The sequence below is a fragment of the Eutrema salsugineum genome, unplaced genomic scaffold, assembly GCF_000478725.1.
Source record: "Eutrema salsugineum unplaced genomic scaffold, Eutsalg1_0 scaffold_35, whole genome shotgun sequence".
NCBI classification, from domain to species: Eukaryota; Viridiplantae; Streptophyta; class Magnoliopsida; order Brassicales; family Brassicaceae; genus Eutrema; species Eutrema salsugineum.
This window is the reverse complement of record NW_006256720.1, coordinates 1-22,488: the sequence shown is the minus strand read 5'-3', so window position 1 is coordinate 22,488 and position 22,488 is coordinate 1. Positions and strand designations below refer to the sequence as shown.

At 39.3% G+C, this 22,488-nt stretch overlaps 2 protein-coding genes, 1 non-coding gene and 1 pseudogene across 3 annotated transcripts; all 4 read right to left on the bottom strand.

Moving 5' to 3' along the window:
• Positions 1–92: 92 nt before the first annotated feature.
• On the bottom strand, positions 93–3,874 carry LOC18014209 (receptor-like protein 12; the record flags this gene model as incomplete). Its single annotated transcript, XM_024153998.1, has 4 exons — positions 93–317; positions 431–1,964; positions 2,305–2,682; positions 2,899–3,874. Coding segments are annotated over 3 exons (2,883 nt in total), but the record flags the coding sequence as incomplete, so codon positions are not given.
• A 4,073-nt stretch (positions 3,875–7,947) lies between these two features.
• Positions 7,948–8,591, bottom strand: LOC112085033 (ribosomal RNA large subunit methyltransferase H). The gene is given in 4 exon segments (XM_024153994.1): positions 7,948–8,056; positions 8,171–8,290; positions 8,292–8,361; positions 8,489–8,591. Coding segments are annotated over 4 exon segments (402 nt in total).
• Positions 8,592–10,468: 1,877 nt separating this feature from the next.
• LOC112085038 lies at positions 10,469–10,575 on the bottom strand. Its single transcript, XR_002898665.1, has one exon. It is a non-coding gene; the product is annotated as a small nucleolar RNA R71 (small nucleolar RNA).
• A 9,913-nt stretch (positions 10,576–20,488) lies between these two features.
• On the bottom strand, positions 20,489–22,228 carry LOC18014208 (annotated as a pseudogene).
• Between the last annotated feature and the right edge of the window lie 260 nt (positions 22,229–22,488).

Sequence of the window (22,488 nt, the reverse complement as noted above, 5' to 3'; positions counted from 1 at the left end):
GTTCTTCAATTTGGCAGAAGATGATTGATTTAGTCGGAGCAAGAACATTATTACCTCTCTCAAATCATGTCCATCTAATAAATAGGAATAAGTTTGAGCTTTGTAAACATTCTTTCATTGTTCAATTACAGAGAAACACAAACATTGGCTAAAAACAGAGTATGTATATGATAAACACACAAAACTAAACCGGAAACAATCATTGATATTTAGTTTTTGATAAAATGAGTTGCCTTCTCCCCCAAGCTTCTTCTCTACCTATGGTCTGGTTGCTTCATTCTCTTTTTCAAAGATTCTTCATCTTGGGTTTAAGAACGCTATACAAAAAAAAAACGGCGTAAAAAGTTAATTTTCACATACAGTATACATTAACCCAGAAACTTTCGTTATACTATACATAGTCTATAATCTATGAAATTCAGAAGATTACCTCTCTTAATGAGCTGTGGTGCTTCTGCTTCTGTGTTTGTTTCGGCCAAAAGGACTCGTGAACCACCTCCGTTTGTAGAAGGCCAATATGTATCCAATCGTCAATCCTAATACAATGCCAGGTCCAAATCCTATTGCAGCTGCAATCCAACTAAACACCTCTTCGTCTTCTTCCTCTGCCTCCTCCGGTGTTTCATTCTCTTGCGATGATGTCTTGTGTATATCTTTGCAAACTTCGTCAAGAGAAGGGCCAAAAAGTCCTGAGTTGTGTTCGAAGGAAGAGCAAGGCTGCGTTCGAAACTGAGTGCCTCCAGGTACTAGACCGACAAGCTGGTTGTGGGAGAAGTTCATGTACGCAAGGTACGAGAGATTCCCTAGCTCTTGTGGGATCACTCCTGAAAGCTTGTTTTGAGAAACGTCAAGTGACTCGAGAGCTGTCAGGTTACCCATAGATGATGGTATGTGGCCAGTGAAAGCATTGTTTGACAAGTTGAGTACGTGAAGCTCTTTCAATAGGCCGATGGACCTTGGAATTTCTCCTTCAAGCCTGTTTCCAGAGAAGTCGAGTGCTGTGAGGATTTTTAGGATACGTACCAGCTCCATCTCTGTTCCTTTATTCATCAAGACCAATGAATCGTGGTAATAGCCTGATTTATCTTCTCCCATGTAGTTTACAGCCGAGCGATCTTCCTCTATTCCAAGTGATGACATTTTACTCCAGTTCACAAAATAATCTGATGGTAAAACTCCGTTGAAGTAATTATGCGAGATGTCCATGATTTTCAGCTGAAGGAAGGAGGCTTGATGTATCGATCCATGGAATGCATTGGAGCGTAAGACAAGAATTTGCAGGTTTTGTAGAGAACTCAACCAGAACGGAAACGTGTCGTTGATTTTGTTGCTTTCCGCATTAAGAACTTCAAGGGCAGAGAAATGGATCAAAGATCTTGGAAGCTTTCCCACCAGTTGGTTATGACCAACGTCAAGGGACCTTAGACTTTCAAATACATTCTCCGGAAGGCCTCCGCTAAGATGATTCTGACGGAGGTTTAGAACCGAAAGATTACTCTTGAGATTCTCCATACAAAGAGGGATTGAACCATTGAAGTTGTTTTCAGAGAAATCGAGAACGCTTAGAGAGCCCAACGCGCATATGAAGGAGGGAATATTTCCTGTGAAATTGTTTCTGGAGCCAGACAAGTACCACAAGCCAGAGGATAGTCCATGTTTCGTTGGTCTTTCGAAGCTGGTGAAAGTGTTGTTGGAAAGATTCACGTAGTAAAGAGTTGGTGGAGTCCATAACCAGCCAGGCACTTGACCTTTGATTTTGTTGTTGGAAATGTCTAGTCTCTTCATAGACTGCCGGGTTCTTATGATCTCTGGAAATTCGGTAATACCGCAGCCAGACAAGTTTAAATAATATAACATTTGCGAAGGAGGATCTGAAACTGAGCTCTTGGTTTCGGCTGAAACATGGTTGCCTGAGAGATCCAATTCTTCGAGCGACTTGAAAAATGATAAGATGGCATTACAATACAAAAACTTGTCATATCCCTTACTTGTAACAAGAAATCCATTAAGTTCAACCATGGACAACTCCAGAAATGGCTATTCTTCCTCTGTTCCGAGACAACCCGATAGATATGACTCGGGTACACGATCCTCGGGTTGGCGAGTCCCTGCTTTCTCTTCACGGAACGCTTGGTCCAGGAGTCATTCGGTGAATAGACTTTTCCTTTGATCATATATCTTAAAAAGTTCTGGCCTTCTGTATTCGTTTTTTATCATGTTTTGGTGTGTTCTCTTTCAGATAGTTAACAGGCGTTTGCTCGATGATCCTCCAGCCACTTACTCAAGATCAGCGATTTCATCAGTCAATCGTAGTGGTTGTGTTCAAATGGGATAAGCCAAGATATTCGAGTGACTTGAGATGCGAGAAGATACTCAAGTCAATTGGGCCTAATTGGGTGTTCCAATTGGAAAGGTCAAGGTAATAGAGGTTGACTAATTTGGAAATGGATCTCGGGATTGGCCCTCTCAAGTTGTTACCGGAAAGCACTAACCACTCTAGCTTTGTTGGTGAAGATATATTCCCAAACTCAAGAAGGCTGTCGAGTTGGTTATTTGACAAATCAATTTCTGTCAAAGAAGGAATGGTGAAGAGAGAAGAAGGAATGGTTCCAACGAAATCGTTGTCACTTGCTCCAAAATGCACCAAGTTGGAGAGTGAGCTAATGTTTGAGGGAAGCGTTCCTGTGAGTTGATTGAATTCGAGTGATAACTCCCTCAGCTCTGTCGAATTTAGTACCGAAATTGGAAACTTACCACTAAGCTTATTGAAACCAACATCTAACCACCTCAAAATTTTCAAACTGGCAAAAAAATCTGGGATTTCACCAGTGAGTCTGTTACTACGGAGGTCAAGAGTTTCGAGATGAGAGAGCTTTTTAATTGAAGACGGAATCTGACCCGAAAACTGATTGGAAGAAAGATGAAGAGAGGTAAGCTGTGAAAGATTTCCAATTGAAGATGGAATCTCACCCGAAAACTGATTGGAAGAAAGATGAAGAGAGGTAAGAAGTGAAAGATTTCCCATTGAAGATGAAATCTGACCCGAAAACTGATTGGAATAAAGTTTGAGAAAGGTGAGCTGTGAAAGATTTTCAATTGAAGACGGAATCTGACCCGAAAACTGATTGAAAGAAAGATAGAGAGAGGTGAGCAGTGAAAGATTTCCAATTGATGATGGAATCTGACCCGAAAACTGATTGGAAGAAAGATCCAAAGAGGTAAGCTGTGAAAGATTTCCAATTGAAGATGGAATCTGACCCGAAAACTGATTGGAAAAGAGATAGAGAGAGGTGAGCTGTGAAAGATTTCCAATTGAAGATGGAATCTGACCCGAAAACCCGTTTTCAGAAAGGTCGAGAGAAGTAAGAAGAGAAAGATTTCCAATTGAAGATGGAATCTGACCCGAAAACCCATTGGAAGAAAGGTCGAGAGAAGTAAGAAGAGAAAGATTTCCAATTGAAAACGGGATTTGACCATGTAAATCATTATGTGAAAGGTCTAAAGTGGTGAGAAAACGAAAGTTATGAAGCCTAAACAGACTGGTATTGGAACGAAACTTGCCGTAGAGAGAGCTGCATCTGAGGTCTAGCTCGATCACTTCCCCGGATTTGGCATCGCACTTGATACCATCCCAATAACAACAATCAGTATTATTTGCCCATGACTCCGTCTTCGGGTACGGGTTTACCCAGCGACCATTAACATAACACCGAAAAGAAGGCTTCCGAATCTCAAACTCATTCTTGAACTCGAGAAGTGCATCCCTTTGCTCCGGACGACACAAGTGTCTAGTAGGAGACGCAAACACGTCATGAAAATAAAAAACGAACAAGAGGAGAAAAGAAAGAGAAATATGAATGATACTCATTGAGTTTCAAGAGCCTTTCGTTTTTTCTTTAAGCTAATTTTTAACTTTCTTGAAAATCAATAGCGAAAAAGAAGCGAGCAAATGGAAATTGTGATGGTTAAATTGGTTTCATGCCATCTCTTTATATACATATAGTCAGTGCTCCATTTCCACTCAGCTTCGCTTGGCTCACCATTTAGTCCTTCGTACGAAGTGTTATTCACGTTGAAAGAAGAGAGTGAAAAGTCTTTTGTGTTGAATAGTTTCCACACATTTTGGTTTAACTTATACTACAAGAAATTTCAATAAGTCGATGGATGAAGAAACCTGTGGTCGATGTGAAGAGGATTCTGAGGAAGTAGATAAGATTGAAGAGAAAACTGAGATTTTTAATGGGACAAGAAGGAAAAACACCAGGGTTGATTTTTCAAGTCTTCGTCTTTTGTCCCTAGAAACACATCACTCTCTAATTTTTTACAAAATATCATAAAAACCAAAATTCTTAAAAATCCAACATGATATAATAATTATAATTCCTAGAGCACTTCAAGATTATAAAAAAAAAAAAAAGAATTGTAAAAGTACAAATGTAATACTCAATATACAAACACGAAGATAAGTTGACTCTGGGAAGAATGATATGTAGTGGATTGCAAAACTTACAAGAAATATTATATCATACTGTAATGAAAGGGAAATATAAGTAGCTGTGCAACAATACAAATATAGAGGGTTGCAAAAATCAATAGATCATACTGTGAAGAAACGGAAATATCAGTATAAGCAATATAGTTTACTTTTAGTTAATTTCAAAATATACAAGAAATTTTAAGGGATAATTAGCAAAATACACTATTTAAGTTTCTGAATTAGTAAAATACACCATTTTTTTTTCTTTTAAAAACTACACTTTTGATTTATGTTTAAAATCGTTTTGACCAAAATTTAACTAACATTATCTATTTAAATAAAAATAAAAACTCAAAATAATAATTATTATGATTGAATTTTTATTTGAGATAAAGATATCTCATTAATCACATTAATTAATTGGATAAATCTTTAAAAAAATTTCAACTTTATCTCGATAAAAAAAACTTTTTTTTCAATTTGTTATATAAACAAGTCGTTGACGTCTTTCTTTTTCTAAGAAAAAAAAACAGAGAAGGGAGCAGAAGAACAACACAGCAATACGGTATCTCGATTTGTGATGCTTTCCTATATTTATTTTGTTTTTTAGTTGAAATGAATGATTTGGTTATTAAAAATTACCACATATTTGAATTCTTTTCTTCTTTTTCATAGGTTTTGTTAGAGATGGAGTACAAGTTTCAGAAAGAAATTGATGGAAAAAGAAAGACAGAATCAGATCACACATATCCGAACAAAAAAACAATGAAGAAAAGTGTTATCCCATGCGTGGAAGTTTTATGGAAAGATTATTTTGAAGCGTGTATGACAGAATTTGAAGAAAGTTTGAACAATGGCTTTGCAAAGCTTAGTTCAGAGCTTTTGGATGTGAAATTTAAGCTAAAAAGACTTGATGAAGACTTCAAAACTTTACAAAAATCAAGTTGTAAATCGAGCAAGGTGAAAAAAAGCTTAAAAACAGCAAGAAAGGTAAACATTTTTTTTAGCTTGATGATTTCATATTTTACAATTGGTTTATGTATCACAAATATTTTTTATCAATTTGTTTTTTTTTTTCACGTAACAACAGCAGCTTTGAAAGACTCTTTTGATTCATTGCACTGTACGGATACAGACTCATCAATCAAAATTGTGAGTATAACTCCAGCAAAGGAGAATGAGAAAAAGACGATGACAAAAGCAAATGTGAAAATCAAGGATTATGATTTGTTTTTTGAAACTGGTGAGAAGATGAAAAGAAATACGAAGATTGCAAAACCAAAGTCGTATAATCCGTTTGCAATAGCAGATCAAAGTAAAGTTCAGTGGCTAGACATTTGGATGAAGATAGACAAGTTTGTATTTTCACAAAACATATTTATTGCTATTTTTTAATATTTACTTTTTTCTTAACAAAATTTGTTTAATAACCTCCATTTTGCAGACCTACCACCGTGAACTTGGGCACTTTTAATGCAGACAAACAGTTTTTTTCTGAGCTTATTGTGCCACAATTCTGGTTAAGTGAAGATGTAAGTAAAATTTAAATTTTCTTTCACAAGTGTAAACATTTAGTGTACATAAACTAAATTTTGTTTGTTTGATGCAGCATATTGACGTTGGCATGTCTATGATGAGAAAAAAAATAGCAAAAGTCCCATGTCCTTTCCGTAGTGAAAGATTGGCATTTTTGGATGTGCCATTCAGAAAGCTGATATCAAAAGTCTACCCAAAGTTCTCACAAAACCAGAGAAACTTTGACTGGAGCGGTGAGTTAATTGATTACTATAAAGGTGTGAAAGTACAAATAAGAGACTTGGCGTTGATGTCGATGATGTCTACCTTGTGCTAAACATTAAAAGTGTTCATTGGATTGCTTTGGCTATCTCAATTCCTCACCAGCATATTGAAGTGTACGACAGTATCATTTCGCTAACTAGCGATGATGAGATAAGAGTTGGTGAGGCCATATGCACATATGCTTCTATATCTTCTCAAATCATTGGCTTCACCAGCTGACCAATACGTATTAAGTACTGATGAGTACACAGTATCAAGATGTAGAAGAATTCCACAGAACACTCAAACGGGTGATTGTGGAGTATATGCTATGAAGTATATCGAGTGTCTTGCCTTAGACATAGATATGAATGTTGGACTGTCTGATGAAAACATCAGTGATATCCGGCAAAAGTTTGCAACGGATATGTTCGGAGAAGCCAACCATTTTCAGAATCTTTAGATGTATTTTTTGGGTTTTGAGTTTTAGGAACGTACTCTTCTTTTCTTAGTTTTCTTTTATTTGGAAGTTCTTTTCTTATAATTGATTCATTGATTCTTATTGTTTGGTTTCTCGTTGGATTGCTTCTCACTTGGTTTTCCTATTTAGTTATATTTTTTTTTTAGAAATCTAATAGATGAATCACATTGTGATCTTTACATTACTCTTTTCTTTAGATACTTTTTTGCTTTACTCATAAATCTCATAAAAGAAAATCTTGCAGACTTCACAAGACTTTATAAAAGAAAATCTTTGTTTCTAAAACGCTAATGAAACTCTTCCCCGAAGGTCAATAATTAAACTTCTCGTCCCTTGGCATTAATCTCAAGCTCTTTGATTCTCACTTCAAATTTGCTCAAACCTTTGCTAGACTCAGCTTCTCTGTTCCTTCTATGTACCTTATCGAAAACAAGAAGAGAACCAGCAGCATCACAAGCAGAGCGAAGAGACTGGAGCAAATCTCGTTTGCTAATCTTGCAAAATCAAACTTTATCCATTTTCTCTGTTTTCTTGAGCTATCATAGCACTATACGAACCTGTTTTTCTTTTCTTTTTCTGCAGACTAAGTATAGTCTGTATCTTGTGATGGACTTCATAAACGGAGGGCATTTAATTCTTCAAGCTCTCTCACCAAGGGCTTTTCAGGTTTAGTTTAATTCCTTTTTGCAACTATTATAGGACTGACTAGTTCTATGTTTTGTTTTTCATAGAGAGGACTTGGCTCGTGTGTAGACTGCAGAAATTGTCTTTGCAGTTTCACATCTCCATGAGAATGGAATAATGCACAGAGTGTTATTACTTTTGATTATCAGAAAAAAGTCTAATAAACACTGTATTGAAAATAGAATCTGAAAACATTGCGTTTTACTCTTCACTCTTCAAAACGGAAATCAAACACAAGAGAAGAATCTAGATTCAAAGAAGGGAAGATGATCTACGTTCATAAAGCGTCTCCTATCTCCTTCCCTTTATATGGAGATATGTGGAGAAAGGATCATTTGTTGAACAGCCACAATCGCTTCTATATTCATTCAATCTCTATATGATGAGAACAATATGCAACATACAAAATCAGATATTGCACTCGGATGACTCAATCTAAGCCAAGATCAGAAGCAATAAACTTTGGATTACAAACGTTTTCACGTTCAATAAACAATTTCTGATACATTATAAGCAGAAAGTCTTTTTAGCAATCCAGTTTCTTTAAGCACAAGAAAGCAAAAGAAGAACACCAAAAATAGAGATTCATACATCCTGAATGATGGTAATTTTGTCCCTTGAGAATAGTCCATGACCTGAAAACAAAAAACCCCATCACATCATATGAACGCACAACCGGCGAGGCTATAAAAACTTGAAATTAAGTGTAACTGGGACGCACACACAGACAGAAGCAACAATGGTTTCACCTGTAAAGCTGTTCCATCAAGACCACAAGAGCTATCTGATGATTCAGAACCATGGAGGAAAGTCTAATGGTCACATTAGCTCGCTTCCTCACTTGTCTTCCATGTCCATAAGGTCCACCTATACAAAACGATATCCTTGAAGCTCCCTGAAAACAGATATGGGTGATGTAAGAACAAAGAGAAGGTATAAGCTTACACTATTTCCTGCATCGCTGATATATCATGGTTTTTATGGTTTTTGACCATGATATAGATCTTATTTATAGAGTCATTTTAGTGTTTTTCGAGTCTTTTGGAGTTTTTACAGGTCCTAGGTACGTTTGGAGCTTAATTGGAGATATTGAAGCATTTTGGAGCTAAATGGATGGATTTTCGTGAAGGATGATTTCAGCTGTGCATGAGTGTCGCTCGACACTACCATTGGTGTCGCTCGACACCAAGGACCACAAAAGGAAAAACGTGATTTTATCCAATTTCTGAAGAATCTGTGAAGCCCTGAAGTCTTTAATATTTACAAAAAGGCCCAAAACATGTTTTTAGATTTAAGAAGGGTTTTCTGCCTCCTTCATCGAGACCTTTTTCATTATTATTAGACTTTCAGAGAGAAAACTTTGTTCATCTATACTTTTGAGAGCTTTTGGGGAGACAAGTCTGAACTCTGTCCGTTTTGAGAGAAGATTTCGAACCCCTGTTATTTATTCAGTGATGTCTTATTTGCAATCTATTCATTCATGTTTGTTGCTTTAATATTCATGTCTGAGTAGTTAGCTTGTTAGGTTTAGGGTTCTCATAAAGGATTTCATTGAATGTTGGATTGATTTGCTAGTTAGGGTTCATAATCTGATTAATTCTTCACCATAGGTTGTTCTTAAAGCTAAATTCTGGACTGATCACCTAGAACTTAGATTTTAGGTTAATTGATTGACACGAAAGTGTAATTGAATAACTGGAAAGAACCTAGGGTGAGCAAAGTAGCTATCCGCAAAGAAATTTGGTTTAGATACTTTGTGAACATATCGAACCTGCACTTAAGGCTAGTTTATATCTTTAGGATTTGCAAAGAAATTTGGGATTCTAGGATTTAGACTTAGATAATTCTCGCAACGAAAGTTGGTTAATTATAATTTCGTGATTTGAGTTCAAGAACCGCGCTTAACCTGAATCCTGACTAGTTAATTTATCTGCATTTTCTGATTTCCTGAGAAACACCCTGGACCTAATCTTTTTCCAATCGATTTACAACCGTTTTTCATTGTTCTGCTGTTTTCAATTCTGTTATTTCTGCTTAGCGTAATTCAATTCCTTTAGGTCTATTGAGTGAATCTCTCGTCTCTGTGGTTCGACCCCTACATACTACAACCGCACATCTGTGCTCTTGCAGAGTAGCTCTAGGGATTAAACTTTGAGCAGATCAAGTTTTGGCGCCGTTGCCGGGGACTTGATTTTCGCCATTAGACTTTAGATTTTGAGTTTCGACTAAGTTTTTCTTAGTGTCGAGCGACACCCTTAGTGGTGTCGCGCGACACCAGTCTTTTTGTTTGATTTTACTTTGTTTGATTTTTGTTACTTACGTAGCTCTTTCTCTTTGTCTTTTGTGTTTCAGGTGTATGCAGACTCGCAGTACCAGAAGCAACAAAGACAATCCACTAGTAAATCTTAACAACCAAGAGCTAGCAGAGTTAGAGCGAACGAACAGAAAAGCACAGAAACCGGCAACGATGGAGAACACAAATAGACTTGTTCGTGATGATGCTGGAATCTGGAGAGACCAAGAAGGCCATGTGTGCGATGAGAGAGGCCAGCGACTTGATGGAGAGGGCAACATCATCCCTCTGGCACCTTTACCGGTGGATGTTGTTGATGTGAACGCAGCACCTGCGGCGCGTGGTAACCAGAGGAATGCTGCTGTGTACCAGAACGTGAGGAACCCTGTAGTTGCTCGAGCCAGGACACTTGGTGATTACAACAGGCCTGAGCAATTCTATGCAAATCGGTCTGCGATTCGCGCTCCTGCGTTTCAGAGGAATGACTTTGAGCTGAAGCCTTGTGGGACAGCATCCTTTTCATGGTCACTCTCATGAGCACCCTATGGATCACATCGAGAGGTTTGAGGACTTGGTCACCAGCATCAAATACAATGGAGTATCCAATGATTTCCTCCTCTGCAAGCTGTTTCCTTATTCTCTTGCTGGAGAAGCAGCTAACTGGTTGAAGCAGTTGGAGCCAGGATCACTCACCACCTGGGAGGAGACCAGGAATGCCTTCCTGCACAACTTCTTCGATGATGCTAGGTCTGAGGAATTGAGAACAAAAATTTCAACATTCTCTCAAGAACCAACTGAAGCGTTCAAGGCTTCTTGGGTGCGATTCAAATCGTATCAGAGAGACTGCCCCCATCATGGCTTCAGCGATGTTCAACTGTTAGGTATCTTTTTCAGAGGTGTTGATTGGAGGTATCAGATGGCTCTTGATGCAGCGAGTAATGGAAACTTCAACACCAGATACCCAGAAGAAGCTGTTGAGCTCATCGAAAACTTGGCGTCTAGTAATAGCACCAAGAATGCTGATCTTGAGCGGAAGAAGCAAGCTGGAAACATGGATAGATCACAGATTGCTGAAGTGAAGGCTAAGCTGGACTCTGTGCATAATCTTCTTGTGGGTAAGAAATCTGTCAAATTTGCTGTAGAGGTTGAGAGTTTTGAACCAGAAGAAGAACCTGAGGAAGAGGATGTTAACTTCATCAATGGAGCTGGATTTCAAGGTCAGAGATTTGGTACTCAGCAAGGAAACAGGAACTATAGTGGAAATAATCAGAGGAGTACCTTCACAAGTAATCAGAACTCCTCTGGTTACACTCCTAAACCTCAGTACCAGAAACCATTCTCCAATAACAGCTTTTCAAGGAACTATGGTGCTACTCCACCTCAAACTGCAGATAATGAGGTGAAATCTATGCTGGAACAAATCTTGGAGGGTCAGCAGAAGATTACTGTGGACTTCAATGGGAAGATTGATGCTCTATATCTGGATCTGAATGGGAAATTCGAAGCTCTGAACACTCATGTCAAGAAGTTGGATGTTCAAGTTGCTCAGACTGCTGAAGCTGTAAAAAGGCAAGAGGGATTTCTTCCTGGGAAGACTGACACCAACCCAAGACATCACTGCAGTGCCATCACATTGAGAAGTGGTAAAAAGCTTATTCCTGAGCTTAAAAAGGGTGTTTTTGAGGATGAAATCGTGGAACTGGAGGAATCTGCAGAAAATTTTGAAACTGCAGAGCCGGTGTCGAGCGACACTACCATTAGTGTCGCACGACACCAAGTCGATGATAGTAAAAAGACACCAGCAGTGACGGACGACACCAACACGGGGGTTGAGCGACACCAAGACGCCGAGACGAAGAAGAAACTAGCAGTGTCGAGCGACACCACCACTAGTGTCGATCGACACCAACCTCAGGATCCGAAATCAGTGCTAGTGTCGCTCGACACCACCACTAGTGTCGATCGACACCAGCCGCCATCTGAGGAAATCATCACCAAGAAGCCGAAACCAGCTGAGGAAAGAGTCTACAAACCTAAGATTCCTTACCCAAGGAATCCTAGGAAGTCTAAGCAGGAGCTAGATGAAGCAAGATGCAAAGCTTTGATGGAGAAGCTGGTGATTGAGATTCCTTTGGTTGATGCTGTGAAGATTACTCCTGTCATTAGGCGTTATGTGAAGAGAATGGTGACTAGTAATCTGAGCTATGAGCAAGGAGTGATGATGATTTCTGAACAGGTTAGTGCTGTGATTCAGAACCGGATTCCAGAGAAGCTCTCAGACCCAGGGAGTTTTGTCTTAGACTGCTCTATCTTCTCAGAGAGATTCAAGAGGTCGCTGTGTGATCTTGGTTCGAGTGTCAATCTCATGCCATACTCAGTAGCTGTTAACCTTGGAATGACTGATTTCAAGCCGACCAAGATCTCTCTAATCCTAGCAGATCGCTCTGTAAGGATTCCAGAAGGTGTCTTGGAAGATGTTCCAATCAAGGTTGGAGATTGCATGATCCCTGCAGATTTTGTCGTTCTGGAATATGGAGAGGAACCCAGAGATCCTCTCATCCTGGGAAGACCTTTCCTGGCTACAGCTGGAGCTATTATTGATGTGAGAAAGGGCAAGATAGCTTTGAATGTGGGTGATTTGGTCATGAACTTTGACATGGAAAAGCTGATGAAGAAGCCCACTATTGATGGTCAGACCTTCTATGTCGACACTCTCACAGAGTTTGCTGAGGAATTTTTCCATGAGATGCTGCCTACAGACCCACTTGAGAGAGCTCTGACCACGTCCGCATCTGAAGCTGAACACTTGGACGAAATTTCAGCATCTTACTCGAAAATGTTGGACTCCAGCGAGCATGTGATGCAGCTAGCATCGCAGATTGAACAGCTTGAGACTCCTGCGAAAGTGAAGCAGTTATCCGACTGGATTGAGGAGAAAGCGCCCAAGATTGAGTTCAAACAACTCCCTGCAGGACTAAGGTACGCATTCCTGGGCTCTAATTCTACTTATCCAGTCATTATCAACTCTTCTTTGAACAATGCTGAGGTTACCTTACTACTGAGCAAGCTGCGCAAGCATCGCAAAGCTTTTGGCTATTCTCTTGATGATATTTCAGGTATCTCACCAGACTTGTGCATGCACCGAATCCACCTGGAGGATGAGACGAAGTCATCGATTGAACACCAGAGGAGGCTGAACCCAAATTTGCAGGAGGTGGTCAAAAAGGAGATCATGAAGCTGTTGGAAGATGGGATCATCTATCCGATTTCAGACAGTTCTTGGGTCAGTCCAGTGCACGTGGTCCCTAAGAAGGGAGGGGTCACAGTGGTGAAGAATGAGAAGAATAAGTTGATTCCTACAAGAACGGTGACTGGACACAGGATGTGTATAGACTACCGAAAGCTGAACGCTGCGACCAGGAAGGATCACTTCCCTTTGCCATTCATCGATCAGATGCTGGAGAGATTGGCCAACCATCCATACTACTGCTTTCTCGATGGGTATTCAGGTTTTTTCCAGATCCCTATACACCCGGATGACCAGGAGAAGACCACCTTTACTTGTCCTTATGGCACTTTTGCATATCGCAGAATGCCATTTGGACTTTGTAATGCTCCTGCGACGTTTCAGCGGTGTATGATGTCTATCTTCACTGACATGATCGAGGATTTTATGGAGGTCTTTATGGATGATTTTTCAGTTTATGGATCCTCTTTTAAAGACTGTCTGGAAAATCTGTGCAAGGTGCTAGCCAGATGTGAAGAGAAGCACTTGGTTCTGAATTGGGAGAAGTGTCATTTTATGGTCAGAGATGGCATTGTTCTTGGGCATAAGGTTTCAGCAGCTGGAATTGAGGTAGATCGTGCGAAGATTGATGTCATGACGAGTTTACAGCCACCAGATTCTGTAAAATCAGTGAGGAGTTTTCTGGGACATGCTGGGTTTTACAGGAGATTCATCAAGGACTTTAGCAAGATTGCCAGACCACTAACTGCGCTGCTCTGCAAGGACGTTAGGTTTGAGTTCACTGCTGAATGTCTTGCAGCTTTTGAACAAATCAAACAGGCATTAGTGAGTGCTCCAATTATGCAACCTCCAGACTGGGAATTGCCTTTTGAGGTGATGTGTGATGCCAGTGATTTTGCAGTTGGAGTTGTTCTGGGACAGAAGAAAGATAAGAAAATTCATGTTGTTTATTATGCCAGCAGAACATTGGATGATGCGCAGAAGAATTATGCAACTACTGAGAAGGAGTTGTTGGCTGTTGTGTTTGCATTTGAGAAGTTTCGCCCTTATTTGGTAGGGTCCAAGGTGATAGTGCATACAGACCATTCTGCTCTTAAGTATTTGATGCAGAAGAAGGACGCAAAACCAAGGTTGCTGAGATGGGTTCTTCTTCTTCAGGAATTTGACATTGAGGTGAAGGACAAGAAAGGTGTTGAGAATGGAGTTGCAGACCATCTCTCACGGATAAAGGTTGATGACAACGTTCCCATTGATGATTTTCTACCTGAAGAGAATGTTTACCTCATTGAGACTGGGTTTCAGAGTGGTTTTGACGAAAATCTGCAGATTTCTCGAGTTGATGGTCGTCTGTGTCGAGCGACACCACCATCAGTGTTGATCGACACTACCCCCATGACATTGGTGTCGCTCGACACCACCACTAGTGTCGCTCGACACCCACCGCAGCAAAACCCAGATTTGTCTAAGGTTCAAGATAGTGTTTCTGAGATGCAATCAGCTGCTGTGGCTACTCCCAATCGACCATGGTATGCTGATATTGCAAACTATCTTGCTGCAGAAGACGAGCCTGAAAACTTCAAGGGTTATGCTAAGAAGAAGTTCTTGAGAGAGCTGAGAAGATTTCACTGGGATGAACCTTATCTGTACAAACACTGTTCTGATGGAGTTTACAGAAGATGCATTGCAGAGTCTGAGGTTCCTGAAGTGTTGTTCCACTGTCATGGGTCTGAATATGCTGGACATTTTGCTACCTTCAAAACAGTGTCCAAGGTTCTTCAAGCAGGCTTTTGGTGGCCTACAATGTTCAAGGATGCTCACACTTTCATCTCGCAGTGTGATACTTGTCAGAGGAGAGGGAAGATCAGTAAGCGACATGAGATGCCACAAAACTTCATCCTTGAGGTTGAAGTCTTTGATTGCTGGGGCATTGATTTCATGGGTCCTTTTCCTTCATCTTACGGGAATAAATACATCTTGGTTGCTGTAGACTATGTGTCTAAGTGGGTAGAAGCTATTCCTAGTCCAACCATTGATGCTTCAGTGGTTCTTAAGATGTTTAAGACCATTATCTTCCCTCGATTTGGAGTACCTCAGATTGTTATAAGTGATGGTGGTTCTTACTTTATCAACAAGGTCTTTGAGAAGCTACTGAGAAAGCATGGCGTGCACCACAGAGTAGCCACTCCTTATCATCCTCAGACAAGTGGACAAGTTGAAGTCTCCAACAGACAGATCAAAGAGATTCTGGAAAAGACTGTGGGCAAGACTCGAAAGGATTGGGCTGCAAAGTTGGATGATGCACTTTGGGCCTACAGAACTGCGTTCAAGACGCCACTTGGAACTACACCGTTTCACCTGCTCTACGGGAAAGCGTGTCATCTTCCAGTGGAGATTGAACATAAGGCAGCTTGGGCTATAAAGCAGATGAACTTCGACATCAAATCTGCTGCTGAGAGAAGACTGGTTCAGTTAAATGAGTTGGATGAGATCAGATACCATGCCTATGAGAACTCGAAGCTGTACAAAGAGAGAACCAAGGCATATCATGATAAGAAGATCCTCTCCAGGAACTTTGAACCAAATGACCAGGTACTTCTGTATAACTCTCGTTTGCAATTGTTTCCTGGAAAGTTGCGTTCTCGTTGGTCAGGTCCCTTTACCATCAAGGAGGTCAGACCATATGGAGCTATCGTCCTGATCAGTTCTGACGGCAAGGAGTTCACGGTGAATGGACAAAGGGTGAAACACTATTGGGCAAAAGCTGAAATTCCAGACGGGCACATATTGCCTCTGGATGATGCACCCTCTACCTGAACCTTTGTCAAGTCAAGCTAATGACTTAAAACAAGCGCTTGGTGGGAGGCAACCCACCGGTAAGTCTGTACATAAATCTTTTTGATTCTCTTGATTTTCGTTTTTCGTTTTTGTGTTTTAGGGGTAGCAGATACGAAGTGGTTGGTGTCGAACGACACCACCATCAGTGTCACTCGACACCAAAAAAAAAAAAAAAAAAAAAAAAAAAAAAAAGTGGCAAACCGGAACCGGACCAGTGACGATTCTAAACTGGCACAAGAAGCAGACCAGTGTCGAGACGCAGAGCATTGGTGTCGTGCGACACTACCAATGGTGTTGCTCGACACCATTTATCCAGGTAAGCATACCTTTATTTTTTTTTGTCGGTCGACACTAACCGAGAGGTAAGGTATTCTAGCCGTAACTATAAATCTTTTCAGTTCCATTCCTTTCTTTCGCCACCTCCGGGCTAGATAACACTGGGGACAGTGTTGTTTAAGTGTGGGGGAGGTAGTTGTTGACATTGTGTTCGTTTTTCTTAGAGTCAGTCGTATCAAATTGTTTTTGAGTCAAACTTGTTGGAGATTATGATGCTTTTCCTGGAATTGTTGTGCTGACTTTTCATCTAAGTGACCACTGCTGCAGATTCAGTCTAGATCCGACTAATGAAAAATCCTAAGGCTGACCAGTTGACTAGAGGCGTCCATGTTTCCAACAGAATCCACTAACCTGAGCTAATTTCTGAACTCTTTCTTTTACCTCATTGATGTGACTGATGTTCATAGAGCTTGATTCCTCGTTCATACTTGACAAATGAAAGCCTGTGTGAAATTTAATGTTGGTGTTTCTCTCCCTGTGATGAGCTAAAAGGTGAAGAAGAAGAAGAAAGAAAAAGGCGAAAAGATTGAGATGATTTTCGCTTAGGAGTGAAGGGCTAGGAATGTTTCCAATGATCCCATTATTTCACTTTTAAGTTGGAATGATCACACAAAGGAAGGAAGCGAGGGGTAGGAAAGTTTCCTATGACCCCACTATTCGCTGAAAACCTTTGATACAAGGTAAGGGGACAACTCGGGGACTCGATGGCAAACATTATCAGTACTCGCAGCTTTACCCTTATCGAGTATATGCCATAAAAAAATGATGATGAGTGTGCGAAAAGAATAAGTCTGGGGGAGAGAAAAAGTACCAAAGTGTGTATGGCTGATTTGTTTGAGTATATTACGGGAAAGAATCTAGAAGGTTCTTGGCATCTGAATCATCAGTGAGATCCAGCGATGAGGGTTTATGGACAATGTTGTGGAATTTTGGACTTAATCTGGGAAGATGTGAATGTCTGCGGAGAAGTACATGGTGGTTCGATTTGGAATGATGAAGCAGTAGTTGAGTTGCAGGGTGATCGGTCAAAGCGATGTTTCAATGAAAGGTTGAGTCTCTGTGTTTTCAAACCTCTTTCTCTTATTTAGTATTCTGTTTGCTTGAGGGCAAGCAAATGCTAAGTCTGGGGGAGTTGATATATCATGGTTTTTATGGTTTTTGACCATGATATAGATCTTATTTATAGTCTTTTTAGTGTTTTTCGAGTCTTTTGGAGTCTTTACAGGTCCTAGGTACGTTTGGAGCTTAATTGGAGATATTGAAGCATTTTGGAGCTAAATGGATGGATTTTCGTGAAGGATGATTTCAGCTGTGCATGAGTGTCGCTCGACACTACCATTGGTGTCGCTCGACACCAAGGACCACAAAAGGAAAAACGTGATTTTATCCAATTTCTGAAGAATCTGTGAAGCCCTGAAGTCTTTAATATTTACAAAAAGGCCCAAAACGTGTTTTTAGATTTAAGAAGGGTTTTCTGCCTCCTTCATCGAGACCTTTTTCATTATTATTAGACTTTCAGAGAGAAAACTTTGTTCATCTATACTTTTGAGAGCTTTTGGGGAGACAAGTCTGAACTCTGTCCGTTTTGAGAGAAGATTTCGAACCCCTGTTATTTATTCAGTGATTTCTTATTTGCAATCTATTCATTCATGTTTGTTGCTTTAATATTCATGTCTGAGTAGTTAGCTTGTTAGGTTTAGGGTTCTCATAAAGGATTTCATTGAATGTTGGATTGATTTGCTAGTTAGGGTTCATAATCTGATTAGTTCTTCACCATAGGTTGTTCTTAAAGCTAAATTCTGGACTGATCACCTAGAACTTAGATCTTAGGTTAATTGATTGACACGAAAGTGTAATTGAATAACTGGAAAGAACCTAGGGTGAGCAAAGTAGCTATCCGCAAAGAAATTTGGTTTAGATACTTTGTGAACATATCGAACCTGCACTTAAGGCTAGTTTATATCTTTAGGATTTGCAAAGAAATTTGGGATTCTAGGATTTAGACTTAGATAATTCTCGCAACGAAAGTTGGTTAATTATAATTTCGTGATTTGAGTTCAAGAACCGCGCTTAACCTGAATCCTGACTAGTTAATTTATCTGCATTTTCTGATTTCCTGAGAAACACCCTGGACCTAATCCTTTTCCAATCGATTTACAACCGTTTTTCATTGTTCTGCTGTTTTCAATTCTGTTATTTCTGCTTAGCGTAATTCAATTCTTTTAGGTCTATTGAGTGAATCTCTCGTCTCTGTGGTTCGACCCCTACATACTACAACCGCACATCTGTGCTCTTGCAGAGTAGCTCTAGAGATTAAACTTTGAGCAGATCAATCGCCTAGTAAATCAGCCATCTGCTCTGAGTTAATGTCACAGCCTCTCTCGTCAAGCACCACAACCTAAGTCACACAACTAGACTCATGTAACATTAATCAATGCAGACTATCGTTTTCAGAATGAAAAAAAAGCAACGATCAAATTACCAAGTTGAGTCTGTCTCATTGAGGCAACATACTTTGAGCGATCAAATGCATTTCGAGGATTGGAGCGAACCAATGAATCTTCAAAAAAGCAATTAGGTTTAAACTTGATTTTGTTCAAGATCTTCAATTTTCTCATTGATTTCAAGAACGGTAATGCACTTACTAGTATTACTGATTTGGAAAAGACCAAGAAAAAAAGGACGCATTAGCAAACTGGTGATATAAGAGAAATTGAAAGAGAGAGTCTGCATACAAATAATATAAAACCAGAATATGTAAAATCCCAATTCAAGGAAGAGTGAAAAAAGTTTACGAAATGAAAAACAGAGTTTCAAACCAAATAAAAAAAAAAAAAATCAAATTCCAAAGTCACATCTCGCACGATTGTGTCCTGAAAGATGACATCTTGAACAACATTGTTTGCGTGCTTTTTTCCTCATTGCTTGTTCTCCAACACTTTGATATCTTCTTTTTACGGGTCTTCCTGGTTTCCTTCGGACATCTGGAGGTAAGCATATCTGACCAACAATATCAGCAGGTATTTTGCTCAATTCTGAAATATCACCTACAGGTCTTATGCTCTCTGAATATGCAGCACACAAGTATGACTTTGAGTAGTACGGATGTACATATAACCCAGGGTCTACGCCTCGACTTTTTGCAGCTTTAGCAGCATGCTTACAGGGGATCTTATCAATACTAAACACTTGACATGTACAAGTCATCCGTTGTAGATCAACCAAAAAATTTTGGGAGCCATCGGTTACCTGAAACTCATATTGATTTATGGGCTGCGCATCGAAAGTATCAGACAAATCACACCGTTTATTGAGCTTGTTTTCAACTTTAGGTGTGAGAGAAGAAGTAAGTTTCGCAGCACTTTCTCGACGATAAAAAAACCACCGTGTTAGTGTATTCTTTATTACCTCAATCAATGAGACAATGGGTAGCTCACGAGGCTTTTTGAACACAACATTTATAGACTCGGCCATCTCAGCAAACTTCAAACCATATCAGCAAACTTCAAATCATCCCTAATCGTGAATAATTTACCTCTTTTTTTAGTATTCACGATGAATTTCCATGATTCTTTTTTCACTTGCCATTCACCAAAAACTCCAGCGATATGCACCATTTTTCTGTATAAATAAAAAACAAAACAAACCATTTTGAGAATAAAAAGAGAAGAAGTATAATACTACGACAAATATAAATCAAGAACGAAAGAAAAAAAATCTACCAATTTGTGAATAGTGATTTTGACGGCGTGAGTGCAAATGAGTGTGATCTGTGTTTTACAGAATCTGAAGTCTCGTTGAATTGAGTTAAAACGTTTTTTTAATTAAAATATTGTTTGGTAATTAAAGTTAAATAAAATAGAAACTAACTAGATATTCTTTGTGCAGAATATCTAAATATATATACATATATATATGTTTAAAATATATTACAATCTAAATAAAAAATTACTTCAATTTCAAATTATGGTTAATTTTGTTATTTTACTTATCAATAAGTGTAGATTTCAAAAAAAAAATTGGTGTATTTTTCAAATTAAAAACTCATGATAAGGTATTTTTTTCAAATTTTCTCAAATTTTAAAGCTATGAACTTTTTTTTTATTTGAGTGTCTCTATAGTTGTTTTTTTTTTTTCAACTGTATCAGGGCAACAACATCAATGTATTCGAAGGCAAAATGATAATATTTAGTGAGGATCTTCCGCAAAGACTCAGCTAGGTGGTGATCAGAACCTTGAAGATACATTCAACAGTTTGCATGAGAGCGTTCTTAGAAGGATTTTGAATTATTTCCCAACTCAAAACAAGTTGATGTAGTATTTCCGAACATAAATCAAACCAAGAAGAGTTACAATTCAAGCAAAAGCATCGAGAATCTTATGGACAATGGAACGAGTTTTACACATGGCTTGTAACGGTGTAGCTGGACGCATCATAGGTGCCTCTCTAGTGTCAATATATTCTTCTCCAATTCTCTCCCATTCGAAACATTGAACCATCGATCCGAGAGCCAAGCTCACTAACCGATGAGTTAATCCAACCCCGGGACATGATCGTCGTCCAATCCCAAACGACAACACCTTTTGATTTTCCTTTTCATTTTCGAACCTCTCTGGCTTGAACATTTCTGGATCTTCCCATATATACGGGTCTCTATGCATGGCCCATACGTTCACCAATAACATCGACCCACAAAGAACGTCGTATCCAGCTAAAATGCAATCATCTGACGTTATATGTGGAACAAGTGTAGGAGCTACAGGGTGAAGACGTAAGGTCTCCTACACAATCCCTTGGAGATAAGGAAGATTTTTAATATCTTGTTCATCTATTAACCGGTCAAAACCGATTTTGGTATCGATTTCGGTTCTTGCTTTCGTTAATACCTCTGGATGATTCAACAAATTCAACATAGCCCATTCTAATGTTCCTATTAGTGTTTCAGTTCCGGCAAGTATCATAACCTGTAAAAATTAAATTAACAGATGTTTAGTTTATGTTGTTATATATTAAATAGATTATTCAAGATTAATAAATGTAGAAAATAAATACTTACAACTATAATCCCCTTTAGAGTGATATCTGTGTAATAATTAGGTTGGATTTCTTGGAGAGAAAGCAAGTGATCCATCATAGTGTCGCCCTTTTCTTTATCCGCACGTTTTTCATCCACCAGGCTCTGCAAGAACTCATCGACCCGACCCGCTAAGTTCTTGACCCGTTTCTCAAAACTTGTGATCCAACGCAAGATTGGGATATAATCGGTAGCATTCCCGGCGCCGGCGTAGGATACCACCTCGTCAATAAGCTGTCTCACTTGCTCTGTTCCATCACCATAAAATCTTTTCCCAGCCATCATTCTGAGAATGTTATTGATAGTCAAATCCATAAACAATGATCTCATCTCCACCTTCGCAAACCCCTAATTTATAATCAAATAAACAAATTATCATTTCTCAAACTTGTGTTGCACGGACTCAGGTTATGACCTAGTGGCCACACTAAGACACACTACTAGGTTACAAACTCTGATAATGTTTATAGAGTACAATCTTCAAGTTATGTACAAGCTCACATACATGCTGGGAGTTTTTGGAGAGACGAAGTAGCAAGTGTCGGATCTCGTCCTTACTGACAGATAAAAAGCCATTGAGCTTGTGCGAGGAGAAGATCTCGAGGGTGCTGAGACGCCGCAAGTTTCGCCAGTGGTCACCATAAGGCGCACTGGTCACAGTGGTGAAGTTGTACTCAATGTATTTCCCGACTATGGACTCTGGCCGGTTGGCCAAAACGATGTCGTTTTCTGTGAAGCATTCTTCGGCGATGGAGTAGGAGGAGACGACAACGGCGAGACGGTTTCCGAGGCGGAGGGAGAAAATTGGGGCACTGTCGAGAGATTGAGAGAAGGATAGGAATGTGCGGTGGAGAGGCTGCTTCAGGAGGTGAAGGTGTCCAATCAACGGTAGTGGCCTTGCCGGACTTGGTGGTAGGTTAAACTTGCTGTGCCGTTTACCAAACAAAGGTTTTAGAGAAATGAAAAAGAAGATGGCAAGGGATAAAATTAGAAAGTAAGTTTCCATTTTAGATTAAGAACTTCTTCTTGTTGTAAATGTGTTGAATCGAACATGGAAGTTATTAGTTTATGTAGCTTAGTTTATAATGAAAACTCTCATGCAATTATCACACCTGTCACTAAAGATATCTTTTTTTTTTAATAAACTAAAAATATGTTCGTAACGTCTCATTCATTAATGACTAATAAATATGTGTAGGTCACCCTTAATAATAATTTATGATTTGTTTATTTTTAATCACTATGGTTAAACCAAAAACGTAAACGCTAGCAATATATATT